Genomic DNA, 15828 nt, shown 5'->3' on the forward strand with positions numbered 1-15828 from the left:
GTAGGGCTAAGGACCATACAGTACAGGGTTGCCACAGTAAAAAATGGACAAAAATAGTTGCTTTTAGTATCCTTAAGCATGAAAATAGTTGCCTAAAACTATAAAAATAGTTGCCTGAACAAGAGCAAAAATTTATCAAAAATAGTAGCCAAATAATTAAAATTGTAGCTTAATTGTCAAATACTATGATAAGGACTGGTTGATGTCAGAAATTTTAAATCGTGATACATCGTCCGTTAGACATCGCGATTTAGCATATGTTCAGAAATTACCTATGGGAAATCAATCAAAAATAAATAAAAAGGAATCTATTACAAAAGAAAATATTAATTCTAAACATATTCTACTATAATATCAATATCATTGCTTAATTTTTTCAATTAAAATAATAAAGAAGTCAAAGTAAAAGCAAACCCCAGCTTTATTTCCTTTTTCTTAAATTAAAAATGATTTAAGATTTATTGGTTTAAAAATAATAATACTGTAACAAAATATTTTACATACGTGCATTAAAATTAGAAGAAAAAAAACGAAAGTAGAAAACAAACCAAAGAAGTTCACTTTAGAAAAAAAATTATTTTTTTAAAATTATTTGTTGGAAAAAAAACCATGCTTTTAAAACATCATTAGACCCTCTTTTATTCAATTATTTAAAATAATATAAAGTAGTATTAACTTATGGTCAAATTCTGTACTGAATAAATGTAAAAATATTTTTACTTATTTAATATTATTTTCATTTTTGAAAATAAAATTGATTAAAGATTTATTTCTTTAAAAATGACACTGACTATCTAGCAAATTATAAAACAAACATGTATTGAAAGAATTTTAATAAAATTTAAAAAAAAAATACTTTAAGTACTAATGTTAAATTATTAAAAAGCGTCCAAACATTACTAAACTCTTTATTTAATTTTTTAAAAAAATTTTGTTTTTTAACTAATAGCCAATTTTTTTTAAAACTTTGTTTTCAGTTTCTCAAAAGTAAAAGCAAATTAAATGAAGGTAAGCTTTATTTTAATTTTTTTATAAATAAAAACAACTGAACATTTATTGGTTTAAAAATAATCAAATTATTATACTTATCTACATTAAATAAATTTGAAAAAAACTAACTTTTTATAACAAAATTAAATACAAAATACCCCAATTAAATTGTATCGCTTAAAATGAAAAATAATAATTGAAAAAAAAACCAATGAAGAAACTTTTTTAATTTATATTTTCTTTTCATTGATCTATTAAGTTCAGAACGAAAGTTTAAGATAACAGCGATTATGCAGCAATCGAAAAGTAACAGTAGGTCTACGAAAAATAAGAATAAGTATAACGAAAAATAAGAATAAGTATAAAAAGAACTTCGCAAAGAGTAAAAAAGTCTCCCAATAGTCGCCTATACCAGAAAATGGTTGCTTTTTTAGCCTTTTCAGGCAAAAAAAGTCGCCATAGTTGCCTAAGGCTGAAAATAGTAGCAAATAGTTGCATTTTAGTAGCCTGTGGCAACCCTGATACACCCTAAAAAGCCATTGTTACGAAATCTCAAGAAAAAATAAACGAATGACTGACAAAAAGAGTCGATTTAGTAAAGGCTTTAAGGACTTGAAAATTGGATCATGGAACATTTGTCGTTATAAGTTTTCAATGCCAGACCAGTTGGCACACGAAAAAGAGGCAGGCTGAATTTGAGATGGATAGATGGCCTAAAAAAGGACCTTTTGGTCTTAAAAACTAAAAGTTGGAAAACGCTAGCAGGAAAAAGGTTAGTCTGGAAGGAAAAATTTACTGAGAAGGCCATGGCCCACCCTGGGTTCAAAAAAATTGTTTTTAATAATTTCAAGTAAACCACAAACGTGAATTTTCTGCCCTTTTTTTTAAGTGGTTGCTTCGGTATGAAAGATTAAGTCCTGGCTGATTTACCTTAAAGATTTGTTGTTTTAACAATTAATAACAGAATGAATTATAATTACCATCTTCCAACGTTCTTACTATAACTTCATCAGAGCGTGGTCCCGCTCCCATTGAGTTATAAGCTTGCACCAACACACTATAACTAGTAAATTTCTGTAACTGTGTGAGCAAAACTTCCTCCCTAGTGCCTTGACTTACTTCCAAAGTTTTGTACAAATAGGAATCTTTGGAATCAAACACTTTGTAGCCGATGTAATAGCCTTTTATGGGTCCATTCCATAATTCTTCATCTGGGGGCTGTAAATATTAAGAAAACACTTTAGTAAAAGAAAATTTTTTTGGTAAAAAAGAAAGATGTTTTATTAATAGAGAAAGTTTACCAATAAATACAGTATAGCCTTGCTGCAACAATATTTTGGTGATCAAATAAATATATTGTTGTACAGGGATAGATTGCTATATCGAGGGCCTGCATACTTAGGGGACACAGAAAGATTTTTTTTTTTAAATTTAAATGTTATATATGTACTAACTATAAATATATTTATATATTATGTAAAAAATTAAGTTGCAGAGTGTTAATTATGGTTAAAAATATTTAAAACAATTGAAATAAATTCAGAAAATAAGATTGTAAACATATCTGAAAACCGTTTTTATTGAAAATAACTTATATTTTTGTTTACATATAAATTTATTTTTTGATTGTCAAGTCAACCAACAAAGTATGCGTTGAAGCTAAAGCATGAAAATGGTTTTCGTTTGTGAATGGTGCTCCACCCACTCTCCACAGAAAAAAACTCTCTTTCAGGTGATGCTTGTGGTCATTATGATCAGCTGTTAACATGATGGAAATAAAATCAGAGAGGAATGTTACATCTGTGACTTTTTAAGAGATAAGGGATTCTAAGAATGGAAGCTCCTGCGGGGGTCAGCAATGAGTCTTCTCTTGTGAGAAAAAGTGGGGAAAAATGGCAAAAGATGATAAAATAAGATTTTTTACATTATTTGAAAACCAATCATAAATGAAGAAAATAATGTTGAAATTTGGGAAAAATAATCATTTTACAGGGTTTTATTGCTTCACAGAATATCGTAATATTGAGAGGAGCATGACATCAATTCATACGCAAGTTTGTCAGGACCACGAAACATTATAATTATAAAGGGATTGTTGTATTGGATATCGTAATAGCAAGAGTTCACTGTATTTACTCTGGAACAAGGTGAATAGGATAAAATGCTAAAGCTCACTTGAATTAGAGACATTTTTTTAAAATTCAGGCATAAAAATTATCTGTTTTTTTTTTTAAACTGTAAATTAAATTACACTAGTATGAGTGAAAAATAATAATTTTAAAAAGGGCTGTGCCACCTTCTTTTAAAAAAGTAAGGGGACAAAATCCCCTGTTCTGCTGCTCCTGATTCTCTTAACCATCTGACAAAGAACTGTTAATTTTATACTTATAAAGAGTCTAGAAATATTATAATGAGGAAAGGGATATTGTATGGACTGCCACCAAAGTATACAAGGAAATGAAAAGACAGTTTAGCAAAGTTTTTTATGTAACCAATTGTTTTTTTTTGGGGGGGGGGGAAGGGGTGAACTATATAGCTTTATTAAGAAGCCTTTGAAAAAAAAATCCATGAACAGAGACCTCATCTATCACCAGAAGACATCTTTCAGATTTGAAAATATGACACATTATGAGAATTCATAGAAATATTAGAGAATTATAATTAAATTGTAATAAAAAAGTTTAAATAAATAAATAAAAAATTGATTGCAATATAGGATTGCTTCATGAGACATCCTACAATAATTCACGTGAGAGCGTTCCTGTTAATAAATGTTTAGCAAGACAAAAATGATATTTGTGTCCAGAAGCAGGCAGGGTGGCCCTAGATGAAGACCTGTACAGCATTAATGCTTCTTTTAATTTATTTCAACTTATTTTTCCAACTCGACATTTTATAAATTTATTTAAAAACAAATTTTCGGTTTATGCTGCTTTATTACTTTTTTTAATTTGACTTTGCTTTATTGTTCTTTTTATGTCACATATTCAAACTAGTTTATCAGTTTTTTTTCCTTCAAATCATTTAAGAATATGATTGTATTATAAGAATGACATAGATGATCTAATTTTCTGAAAATATCATTTTCAGGGATTATCCTAAAAAACTTTTAATGCAATTTTGTGAGTTTGATGAAAAACATTTTTATGCATCAATAAATGTTTTCATAGGTAGAAATTGGTAACACTTCTATTCCCACTCATAAATATTTTTTATTCTGTGTACTGTTGTTTTTTAATATTTAAATAGGAAAACATAAATTGTATTGAATAGTAGACTTGGTATAGGAACTCAGGTGTAGAAAAGCGCCTTCTGTGAAAATAAAGAAATTCACATAAAAAATTTAAATCAGTTGAAATCTTCTGGCTGTACACCGCAATCAAAGTTTTTTAAAATTTGACAAAAGAGTGTATTGTAATTAAATATTTAATGCCATTTAAATTCAGCATTTGATTTAAAGATAGCTTATCAACAAAATGTTTCTAAACGAAAGGGCCATTTGAAAGTATTACCGTCCAGGTTACTCGAACAGATTGTGAATCCACTGCTTCTGCTTTCACATCTAAAGGAGGACCTCCAGGAACTGAAACAATGACAACAATTACTTTCACATAACACAATTTTTCGCTTTCAAAATTTATGTAAACATTGTTTTGGTTCAAATTTATTAGAAACTTCTCTAACTGTTGAAACCTATGATATTGCTCTAATGTATACAAGACTAAACTTGATATTTGTACTTGAGGTTTGCAGCAAAATCAAATGTGATCCAGAGTTGCTTTATTATTACAGTTACTTAGAGTATTATTCAGAGCAGCACATTTTAAGCACTTAAAATATTTTTAAGCACCATATACATCAACAAAATGCAAAATAATTTTCAAAGACTTTACATGATCATGATAAAATAATTAGTTTCTGACAAAGAACTCTTTTCTTGATTATATTAGCCACTGTAAAATAATCGAGAAAATTTTCAGTTCCATATCAGAGGATGGAAAATGAAGCCTGAAATTGAGAATACCTTACAAAATGCAGCAAAGTTGCACATGAGAGTGCAATAAGAGTGAAGTATACACACATGCGGACTTACAAGTATTTGATCAAACATGTAAAATGATTGATGCTTTCATACGCTATGTGTGTGGTTATATTTATCGTTTAAATACTAATTATATAGATGAGCATGATCTAACATCACAACGAATACATTTAATGACAACCTGGTGAGATACAGCAACTGAAACTAAACATAAACAGTTAATAAAAAGTTACAGTTAACCTAGCTGATGCCACATCTCCCCCTTTAAAGATTTAATCTATTGGGAGCTCTCACAGTTCCTCCAGATCGAGACACAACAGTTTTTGGAGATACATCCTTGTTCTGAGTTAAGACTGTAGGATCTGGATCTATTATTTCTGGTAAGCTCGTTCTGTTATCTCTTTCAGAAAGTGCTTCTTCTGAATCATCGTTCAGCGGTGGAGTTTAAATAAAATCGATATGGTAAAGAAAAAATACAAAATTTTTGAAAAGGGAAAACTAAGCATTTTTTAAAAATATCCATTGAAAAAAGCGCCTTTAAGGGCTTTTAAAAAACGAAAATCAAAAATAAGACCTTTAAGCCCTTTTTAAAAACGCTACATGTTCTAGAATGACAACTGAATAAGATGAAAAAAATAAAAGATTTACCTTCTTCAGCAGTTGTAACAGATATAGTTTCACTCGGTTCTCCGAGACCCACGGAATTTTCAGCTCTCACTCTACAAGAATAGGCTCTTGCCGGACGAAGACCTCTCAGGGTGATGTCTTCACTTCCTGTTGTTATATTTTGGATTCCCCAATCACCTACAATTTCAAAATTTACTTCTTCACATATTTTACAGAGAAAACAAGAGGATATTATTTTTTCAAGCAAGAACGCCAGCCTGAAGGGAAAACTTTCCACAGCTGTAAAAACCATCGATGGTATTCGTTTCTGTGGTTACAAATTTAACTTCCTGTAAGTACTATTTATAAAGGGTTCCCACTCAATTTCAGAAAAAAATTTTCCATGACTTTTCCAAATTGCAATGAAAATAATTGTAAATTGCAATGCCATATTTTATCTACATCATGCAATTTTTCATTAGAAGTCTTTGATTTTTTTTTTATTAGTAATGTCAAACATTGGATTTTGTGAGCAAAAATGAGAATGAAAACATGGAAAAGTTTTACTAAAAAGTGGAATTTTATAGAATAATTGCAATAGATGTTAGAATTATTTAACTCGAATCCTAATAAATGATTACTGTTACTGATAATTCTGAGACTGGTTATTTTCCAGGTATGATATAGGTATTTTACAAGCTTTTTGTAAAAAATTACAACTTTCCCTCACTATTCCCTGCTTTTTAGAGGTAAAATAAAATTCTCTGACAATACTAGGTTTTCCTTGTTTTCCCTGACCTAATGAGGGCCCTGATTTATAGTGATATCAAAACGCAAAATGAAATCCAATAAATAATTAATGAAATCCAATAAATTACTTTTTCATCAAATATTTAAAAAAAAAATTGATGCATTTTATTCTAATAAGATTAACAGCCAAAATTTATAAAAATACTGGAAGATTGGTTTGATTTAAAATTGCTGACACATATGATTACCTTCATTTTCATGGTAAAAAATAAAGGTCGGTTGCCAAATTTGAAAACTTTTGCCAAAGGAAAGAGTGCATTTTAAAAATTGAAAAATAAGAAAAATTGGAAATTTTTCTCATACTTCTGATGCAACACTTTTTGATTCCTGCTGCAATGTAATCATGCTGCTATTCTGACATTCCTGCTAGAATACTAGTAAATAGAAAAAAAGGCACTCACCGGAATCTGAAGATTTGCATTGTACTAAATATCTAATAATGGCACTATTTCCATTGAATGGAGACGACCAAGAGATCTTGGCTGAGCGACTCTTATGCTCAACGACACGGACATCTCGTGGAGGCTCTGGCGGTTCTAGAAATAAAATAAACATGCTTTACTAATAATTTTGACCGACCTTTGAATAATTTTGCTTTGTACTAGTTTTCATTTTGCAAAACAAGACAAGTAAAGCTATGCATGGGAACTAAGTACATAATAGGATACATGAAAGTAGGATACATAAAAAATATTGCAAGACTTTTTTTATTTTATTCAAATATTAATCATGCTTTTTGGAATTATTGTAAGAATTTTTAGCTGCTTAATCATTTGATTTAATGGTATTTAGGTACTTCAAATCAAATTAAGATGAAGCTAATAACTAATTATTAAGCAACCAGAAATATGTATCTATTTTCTTTACTTGCTTATTTCACTTTGCAGAAGGCTAACAATACATTGTAAATTTAAACTGTTTACCTAATTCATTAGTCAGTCAATAGTAATTGTCAAATTCAATGCATTTCAATGCCTTTAGAAATAATTATGGGCCACCATTTTTGTTTTCTATCAATACCAATAATGTATTCACAATCATGCTACTTCCAATTGTTCTCATTCATGTTTGCTAGATAAAATTTCTTTATTTTAGGTAGTTACAAGGATGAGTTTGGTAAAAAGCCGAAAATAGAAATCCAAAAATGTAGTGAACAAAATAAATTTTAAACAGAAAAAATTTCCGAAATTTGAGGACGAAGTGTATGTAAGAAGCTAATATTCGTAGAATATTATCAATATTTCAATAAAAAAAATAATAAAAATATCAAATTATGAAAAATGCTGAATAAAAATTAATTTTTTCTAAAATTTTGTGAATTTTGACCTTGATGTGAGATTCTTAAATTGCGTGAATATGAATTCCAAGAGGTGATTTTCTTAAAATCACATGAATACAAATCGAGATCAGGGTTCCCACTCTATGATGAGATTGAAATTCAAGGACTTTCCAGGACTTTTCAAGGACCTCAACAAAATTTTCAAGGACCTTAATCTAAGACCAATTTTAAAAATTATTCTCTTCTATTTTACTAGAAGCAACAATGCTTGTTGTGGCAATAATTAATTTCAAATATAATACTTAAATGCTTTGCCTATATAGAGAGAAGAGAGTATATGTATTATGGACTAAAATTTATATTTTTTTAAAAACAACCCTACTGGTTTTACATATTAATTCACAAAATCATTTTCAGCACAATCTATAACAAATGGTAATGAGGTGTTAATGGTGAAATCCTTTAATCCTGTGTATTTCCATGTGAAGGCTGCATGAAAGACAGAGCTAAATCTTAGGTATTTCATACTCCATGACTATTCCATAACCCCCTCCTCTCCTCTATTAAACATCGTTTCTGAAATTATTCATCCATAATTTACACAATCTTCTCTAAATGTTATGCAGCAACAATTCTTTCTGAAAATAAAAATTAGAAGGAACATATACCATTTTCACCATGTTTAAAAGCATTATTCGTTATGTGTAATCCACAACTGCCAATGAATATGACCTGGTGGGAATATTTCTCTTTTAATTCACACTGAAGCTTCTAATAGAATTTCCAATTGACATAGGGTCCATCCATGGATAATTGAAGTATTTTAGAGAGCTTTTAACCATCATCCATGCATTTGTAAAAAGAGGACAAAATATTTTCGGCAGTTCCATGACCCATAAATTGGGAGGTAAGATACTTAGTGCAAACTTTATTATCAATTCCTTACCATAATGTCCATCTGCTTAGATTGTAGAGACTGATTTAACGTCTCATCAAAGAGTACAGTGTAGCAATCAACATTCTTCAGCTCATTTATAAGAATCCCTTTGAAGTATAGTGCCAATCCAAAGGAGCCCAAATAGGCTCACTTTGTGGCACTACAAAAAAATTGTCTCGCTATACAGCTATTAGCAAACATTTTGGAGAACAATTTACTAATCCCTTCACAGAAGTTACATGAATAATTACTAGTGATGTACTTCAGACTCCAGAGAATTTCAGCATCAAGCACATTCCTTTTGACCAGATAAGAAGACAATGTTACCTCGGCCACTAAAGTTTCTGTTTCACATGGGGCACACGATGTTGAAGGAGTATTTACACCAGATGAATTAGATGTCTTTGGAAAAAGAGAACTCAGGGCATGAGATTGCTTTTTTGATTTACCTTTCTTTCATGTGTGATTTCAGAGCAGATTCTTCCATTTTTGCGATATCGATCTCCTTCATGCATAATCGGCACTTGGCTCTGAACTTCTTTTCGGGCATCGATAAAATCCATTCTTTATAAGCTTGATTATCCATCCATTGGGGATTAAAATAGCACTTCCCAGGCATAACTAGTCTAAACTACATAACACAAATACGAAGCCGTGCCTTTGTGAATACGCTTTACAATAAAGTTTTGAAATGACGCAAACGTAAGGACAAGTGCGGATGGTAAAACAGCAAATTTATTGAAAACTACAAGGTACATATTGTTACGAAATTCGAGAGTATTCCATTTTCGATAAGAAAAAGAAGATCTAAGCATATGCGACAGAAGATGAAGTGGAGTCTCGCCCCGAACGCATTGATTGTCTGCTGTGCTCCGCGCTTGGCAGACACCAAGACGCTAGGCCCGGTTGGAAACGGTGGCGTTAAAAACCACGTGAGAGAGCTCGGGAACAAAACAAAAAGAACGAGAAAGATCCGCGGGTGCTTTATAAAAAGGGCCGCCGGCAGTATTGGACAAATTCAAGGACCTATCAAGTTTTTCAAGGACCTAAGACGTTTTTCAAGCACTTTCAAGGACCTAAATTTAACAAAAAATAATTCAAGGACTTTCAAGGACTCTCAAGGACCGTGGGAACCCTGGAGATGTATAATTTTAATTGTGCGAACACGAATTGAGATATGTAATTTTAAATTCAGAGATGCCAACTTAATCCGGACAACGGATAAATATTTTCAAGTGGTAGATTTTTACTCTATGATTTTTGGCTTAATGAATTCGATTTATTAGGTTTTCAGCCACAATTATTTCTAATTAATTTGAAGGCTTATGTAATTCACCACTTTATTATAGTTAAGTCATGTTAAACCCTTTAAAAAGTAAGCAAATATCTGCCAATTTCCTTTTGTAGTTATTTACCGCTTATTAAATTATTTTGTCGTGTCCAGAGCAGTTAGCATCTCTTTAAATTGCATGAATACGAATCGTGATGTGTAATTTTAAATCACGTGAATATTCGATCACGATATAATTTTTAAATCCAGTAAATGCAATTTTGAATCCCATTCACATAGGTATGAAAACGGTTGAGAAGAGTATTTTTATTAAATAAAAAACTGGCAGAATTCCACCAAAGAGCTGAAAAAATTCATCCTTGGATTATTACATCAGTGGCACGACAGCCAATGGAGGGTCACAATCTACTGTGCCCATCCTAATTTTCTTCACATTGGGCTGTGGAGTGTAGGAAGTTAAAAATATACATTTAAAAAAAAAACTACAGTGATTAGCCTTTGTTAAATTAAAATGCAGAGTGTCATACCTTGTACTATAAGACGAATATTCATGTCATCTTGGCCGAAAGCATTTCTAACAAGGCACGTGAATAATGCAGAGTCCCTCCTCTCTGCAGACTTGATTGTGATTTCGGAGGACATGCGCTTCTTCTTATCTACCAGCTCCTTCAATTCATACCTACTGAGAAAAACACTTAAATCAAAATAAAAAAAGTGAAATCTCTATTAGCGATAATAATCCATCGATGATTGTAAAGAATTGATTACTAATAAAAAAAAGGACCTGGTTTTGCATTTAACAAAGGGTGCACAGTCACATTTTTCAACAAAAATAAGCACTTCTTCAGCACTTTTCAAGCACTCAAAAAGTATTCTTAAGCACTTTCAAAAATATCATAATTAGACAGGGTTGGCAAGTTTTTGACAAATGATGGTTTTATTTGCTTGCCAGTCATGCTGACGACGCATGTCACCAATGATGAAATCAACAAGAGAAACAAAACAAAAAATTTTATTGGAGAAAAAAATTGACAATGATTAGTTGGTTCCCGTAATCAGCAAACTTTTGAGAGATTTTTTGGTTCGATTGCAGAGGGAGGAAAATGAAGTCTGAAATTGAGAATTTCTTGCAAAATGCAGCAGAGTTGCACATGAGAGACAAAAATCCTTCCCACTGAATCCAGCTCAGTATACGCAAATGCAAACCCGCAAGTACTTCATCAAACATACAAATTTTTTTTAATAAAAAACAATTTATCAAATAAAAGATAAAATTATATTCGTAATAATTCAAAGTTATTATATTGATCAGATTAATTATTCTATAGAAGATATTTTTGAACACAAATTAACTTTCTTATATTTAGAATTTTTTTCAAAGTTGAAGTGAATTTACTAAACTTAATTCAGTCCCAATTTTTTTTAAAAAAATCTAAATAAAATATTGATTATAGTGGTGTGATTACTGACGGCAGCCAGCGATGCTGATTTTGTTGTTTTGATTTGATTTGTTCTACTGGGAACCGTATCTTTCACAATCATTCCACTGCGGTACAGAACATACTAAAAAAAAAAGAAATATTTTTTTCACACTCAAGAAAAAAAGTCATGCAGGAGAGATAGAGTATTACCGAGTATCTTCAGTGGGAGTGAGGGGTTGCTTGTCAAGATTCCAGACGATTGTCATTGGATGATCTCCAGTTGATTCACACTTCAGTCTCACCACATCTCCCTTACGAGCAGTTTCACTCCGGAACTTGGTATCAAAGCGAGGCGGAACTTTAAAAAAAGAGTAAAGTCAAAATACTTTCATGAAATATTCTCATTGAATTCAGTTTATGAGAAATATAAATAAAAATTGGAAAAAGCTATTTTTCAAGGGCCCATTCCTTACATGAAATAACACATTTTTAGCAAACAATATGTCATTGTTTGTAACTGTTGCAATTTTGTAACAGTTAAACTGTTAAAGTTTTGCCAAAACAGGGTTTAAATTATGATTCTCGATATGAAAAAATTCATCAGTTTCGTAAAAACCATTTGTTATTCAAAGTTTTAAGACTTAAAAAACTGCTCCATCACTTGCTTTTTTTAAAAAAAATATTTGTCTTACCTGAAGTCCTTTCCAGTAAGATATGAAATCAAAACTTTTGAGTTAAACAATGTGGCTTCTTTTATTTTCTTTGTTGCTTTCATTCTCTTAAACAATAGGTCTTTCTCAATTAGATACAAAAATTCATCTGCTAAACTCTACTTAAAATCAAATTATAGTCAATGGAAAATCAAAAATTTTTTTCTCCACACAATGTAAAATTAGTTAACTTTTTTCTTTTAAAGATTTGATTTATGATTTATTTACTCTGTTAATAATTTATAAACAAACTGCGTAATATCTACATCACTATTCCCAACAAAACAATCACACATGTTAAAAAAAAATTTCAAAGAATTGAGGCATTGTAAACAATTCTTTATAGTGGACTTATTCATGGGTTCATTACTACAGGACTTGACTGTGTTTAGTTTCTTTCAAATGTTAGCTTTTTAAGCTAAGTATTTTTTTCTACAAATGCTACAGCTAATTAAGTACTGAATTTCATAACAGAATTTATTGACAGTGTTTTTACTGAATTTAGGAAAATATATCTATGTAAACAAATGAAAAAAGAAATGTTCCATTAAAAATTCACTTAAAGAATAAATAAAAAATGCTACAAATGTAATAACATTAATTGTTAACATATGATGTATGTACATGTGGGTGTTTGCTTGAAAATGCATAATAAGATAATATTTATACACCAAAAGCCACATTTAATATTTTTAGCCAGATAACTGGTTTCAATTAGTAAAAAGTAAACCTGATTTCATTTATTTAACAGCCAGGTCAAAAGGGTACTTTATGGCTAATTTACTATGGAATTACAGTGTGAATCATTAGTGAAAAAAAAATCCAATAGCCAATTGATGAGTATTTTTACTAAAAGCTTTTGTTTATTTTTCTAATATAAAACAATAACTTTTAACAAAGTTATTATCTGATCTTGGTTCACATTACAATAATGAGTGTTAGCAATAAACTGATAAAATTTCCCATAAGCAGATTCAACTATTCCTCAAACACTGAGTGAGCCAGTTTTAAAAAAAATAGTTTTGGGAGTATGTTTGAATATTTTTCTTTTTGAGAGTTAGTTTTACAATTGTCATTTCACCTTTTTAAATGTTTTTTTAATATTATACATTATTTTTATTAGCGCCTGCGCTGAATTATGTTTTTTATTTTCAATTGAATCCCATCTCTATTGTTACTGATTATTTTCAAATGCATGTTCATGCTTTGAAATTAGTTCGAATAAATCATAAGTTTTTACACATGAATTTAAGTTAAGCATATGTGTTTGTATACTTGACATCCAGATCCGTCTGTTTAATTAAATGGATGTTTTCAGTTCAATTTACCTTCATTTCATTTTGTTTCTAATTACTTCACTTGATTTAGAGTTTAGCTTTGAAACAAGAGTGTTTATAATTAAAAATACATACTTTGATTTCATCCACTTAAATTGACTCATATCTGTGTGGTTACTGATTATTTTTAAGTGAAACTGATCATTTTTCTATTAATTCATGCTACTGTTTCAAAATCAGTTATTAGTTTTAATGATTTACAGATTTTTATAATTGAATTTAAGCAAATATGAGTGATATCATTTTTAATCCAAATCATATCTGCTCAAGTCACTAATTATTTTCAGTGCAATTTTTTTCAGGGTTGCTACTCAAATAGAAAAATAAAATTCTCTAACTTTTTCAGGTTTTCCAGATATATTTAAAAAAAATTCCTGTATAATATTGCAATATGTACTGACAATGCGATGGTCAAAATATGAAGTAAATTACAAAAAATTAACATTTGTAATTTGTACATAAAATCGTTTAAACATTATTACTGCAAAAAATATAACACCACTCTATAAAGAAATCTACAATCGAAAATTTTATTTATTTGAAACATCTGGAAAAAGAAATTATGTCTTCACAAAAAAAAGTATATGTATTAGACATATTTTTTCATTAAAATATAAAATTAATGTTATAATTAATAGGAATTAAACCCAATCGAAAGTAAAATTATTAATGATACAAAAAGCAAGCTTTATCATCTTCAAATCTTGCTGACAGGGAATACATTAAAGAATAAATTAGACAAAAACAAAAAGCTAGAACAGAATTTATTTTACTTTCTATTATAAATATATACTCACTATGAACAGTTAGGAAGACTACTTTACTAAGACCAGAAGCAATGCCATTACTGGCTTGGCACAGATAATACCCAGCATCATCGTCTTGGGCATTCTTTATTAGCAATGAACCATTGGCATACACTTCATAATGGGGACCACTAGCAATGGCAGAATAGTGGCGGGGAGAATTGGCTTTGGATAAAAAGAAAATTGTTTAGTTAAAGAGCACAAATGAATGACCAGATATCAAACATATTATACAGATCAATTAACATATCATTAAACTTAACCTAATAAAGATGGTAACATATACATATTAATGCTTTAAAATAATTTTTTAAATGCAAATACTTTACAACACAAAAATATTAACTTAAGCGCACATTCTTTACAGAAAACAATTGAAAATATCAGGAGTAGGACTGGGCTATAAATCGATATATCGCGACATATCGATTTAACGCCTATATCGGCAAACCAATACAGCAACTTTCATTCCAAGCGATGCATCAGAAATCTGATTTAAGCCGTCGAGTGAAGAAGACGATATAACGATATAGCGATATAGCGATACACGCAAGGACTTTCTCTTACGTTCCGATGCCAACTCGCGCTGTGGAAGACGATATTGTTTCGTTATGTTGAGACGGCCTTGACTGATGGTAGAATCAGAATCACTTTTGAGACCTTATATCGTTATATCACATGTTCGTTTTCGCACCTTCGCGATTTGAAATCGTTTCTTGTAGATTATTTTCAATGGGATTAACTGCGTGATCGCCGTCGTAACCTTGTTCTGAACGCAATCTATTATTGAAAAGAATTTATAAAGAAAAGTTTCTTCATTAATTAGGTAAGTTTTTTATTTATTTTCTGACAAAACTTTTTTTATATTTTTAAATGTGAAAATTATCGGAAATCTAATTTAAGGCATCCATAAGGAATTAAATTACAAAGTAAATAAATTTGTTAGGTTATTTTTTTACTTTCTTTTAATTTATTAAAAACCTTTCGGATAAAACTTCTAATAATTTAATGGGCTTCTATTACTGATTTTAAATTTATAAATCTTGAGTTGTTTTTATTTTTAGAAATAAAGTTAAAACAAAACTTATTTTTTGGACATAAGTCAATAAACTTTATTTGTTCAAAAGAATTTGAAAAGTTCGCGAATTTTATTCATTTTTTTTATCAATTACTACTTCGTTTTATTAGAGAGTAAAATCATTATTTTTTTTTAATTTTCGTTTTATATTATTAGTTAATTAGCTAAATATATTACCGAATATCACAATTCTTTTGTTTTTATTTTTAAGAATTTAATTAAGAAACTTTGCCTTACTTTGTTTTTTGTTCATAATTCGGTCATTATTTAATTTAATTTAATTATTTATATGAAATAATAATAAAAATAGTGTTTAAGAAGCATTTTTTTTCTAAAATTTATTTAGCTCTTTGTTTTAAGCATACAAATAATTTTTTAACGAACTTATTTTTTAAATTTTGTTCCTATGCTGTTAGGTAAATATATTGATAAATTTCACTTTTATTTATTTTTTTATTTTTAACTAAGAAATCTTTTGTTATTTGCGTGATCATTTTTAGAAAATATAACAAAACTTGTGT

At 29.6% G+C, this 15828-nt stretch overlaps 1 protein-coding gene across 12 annotated transcripts in view; it reads right to left on the minus strand.

The window, feature by feature from the left end:
- The window catches only part of LOC107446001 (cell adhesion molecule Dscam1), a 139629-nt gene that overhangs the window by 37516 nt on the left and 86285 nt on the right, over positions 1-15828 (minus strand). For 10 of the 12 annotated variants that reach the window (XM_087158799.1, XM_087158794.1, XM_087158793.1 and 7 more), the window contains 7 exons: positions 14221-14394; positions 11587-11734; positions 10483-10637; positions 6850-6984; positions 5681-5836; positions 4503-4573; positions 1971-2208 (listed from right to left, as the gene is read on the minus strand). In XM_087158799.1, coding sequence (XP_087014925.1) covers positions 1971-2208; positions 4503-4573; positions 5681-5836; positions 6850-6984; positions 10483-10637; positions 11587-11734; positions 14221-14394 — 1077 coding nt within the window. The remainder of the gene's footprint in view (positions 1-1970; positions 2209-4502; positions 4574-5680; positions 5837-6849; positions 6985-10482; positions 10638-11586; positions 11735-14220; positions 14395-15828) is intronic. The other 2 variants (XM_087158791.1, XM_087158792.1) reach the window with 1 other exon arrangement.

Source organism: Parasteatoda tepidariorum, chromosome 3 (genome assembly GCF_982258835.1).
Source record: "Parasteatoda tepidariorum strain Cologne lab strain chromosome 3, Ptep-v5.0, whole genome shotgun sequence".
NCBI lineage: Eukaryota > Metazoa > Arthropoda > Arachnida > Araneae > Theridiidae > Parasteatoda > Parasteatoda tepidariorum.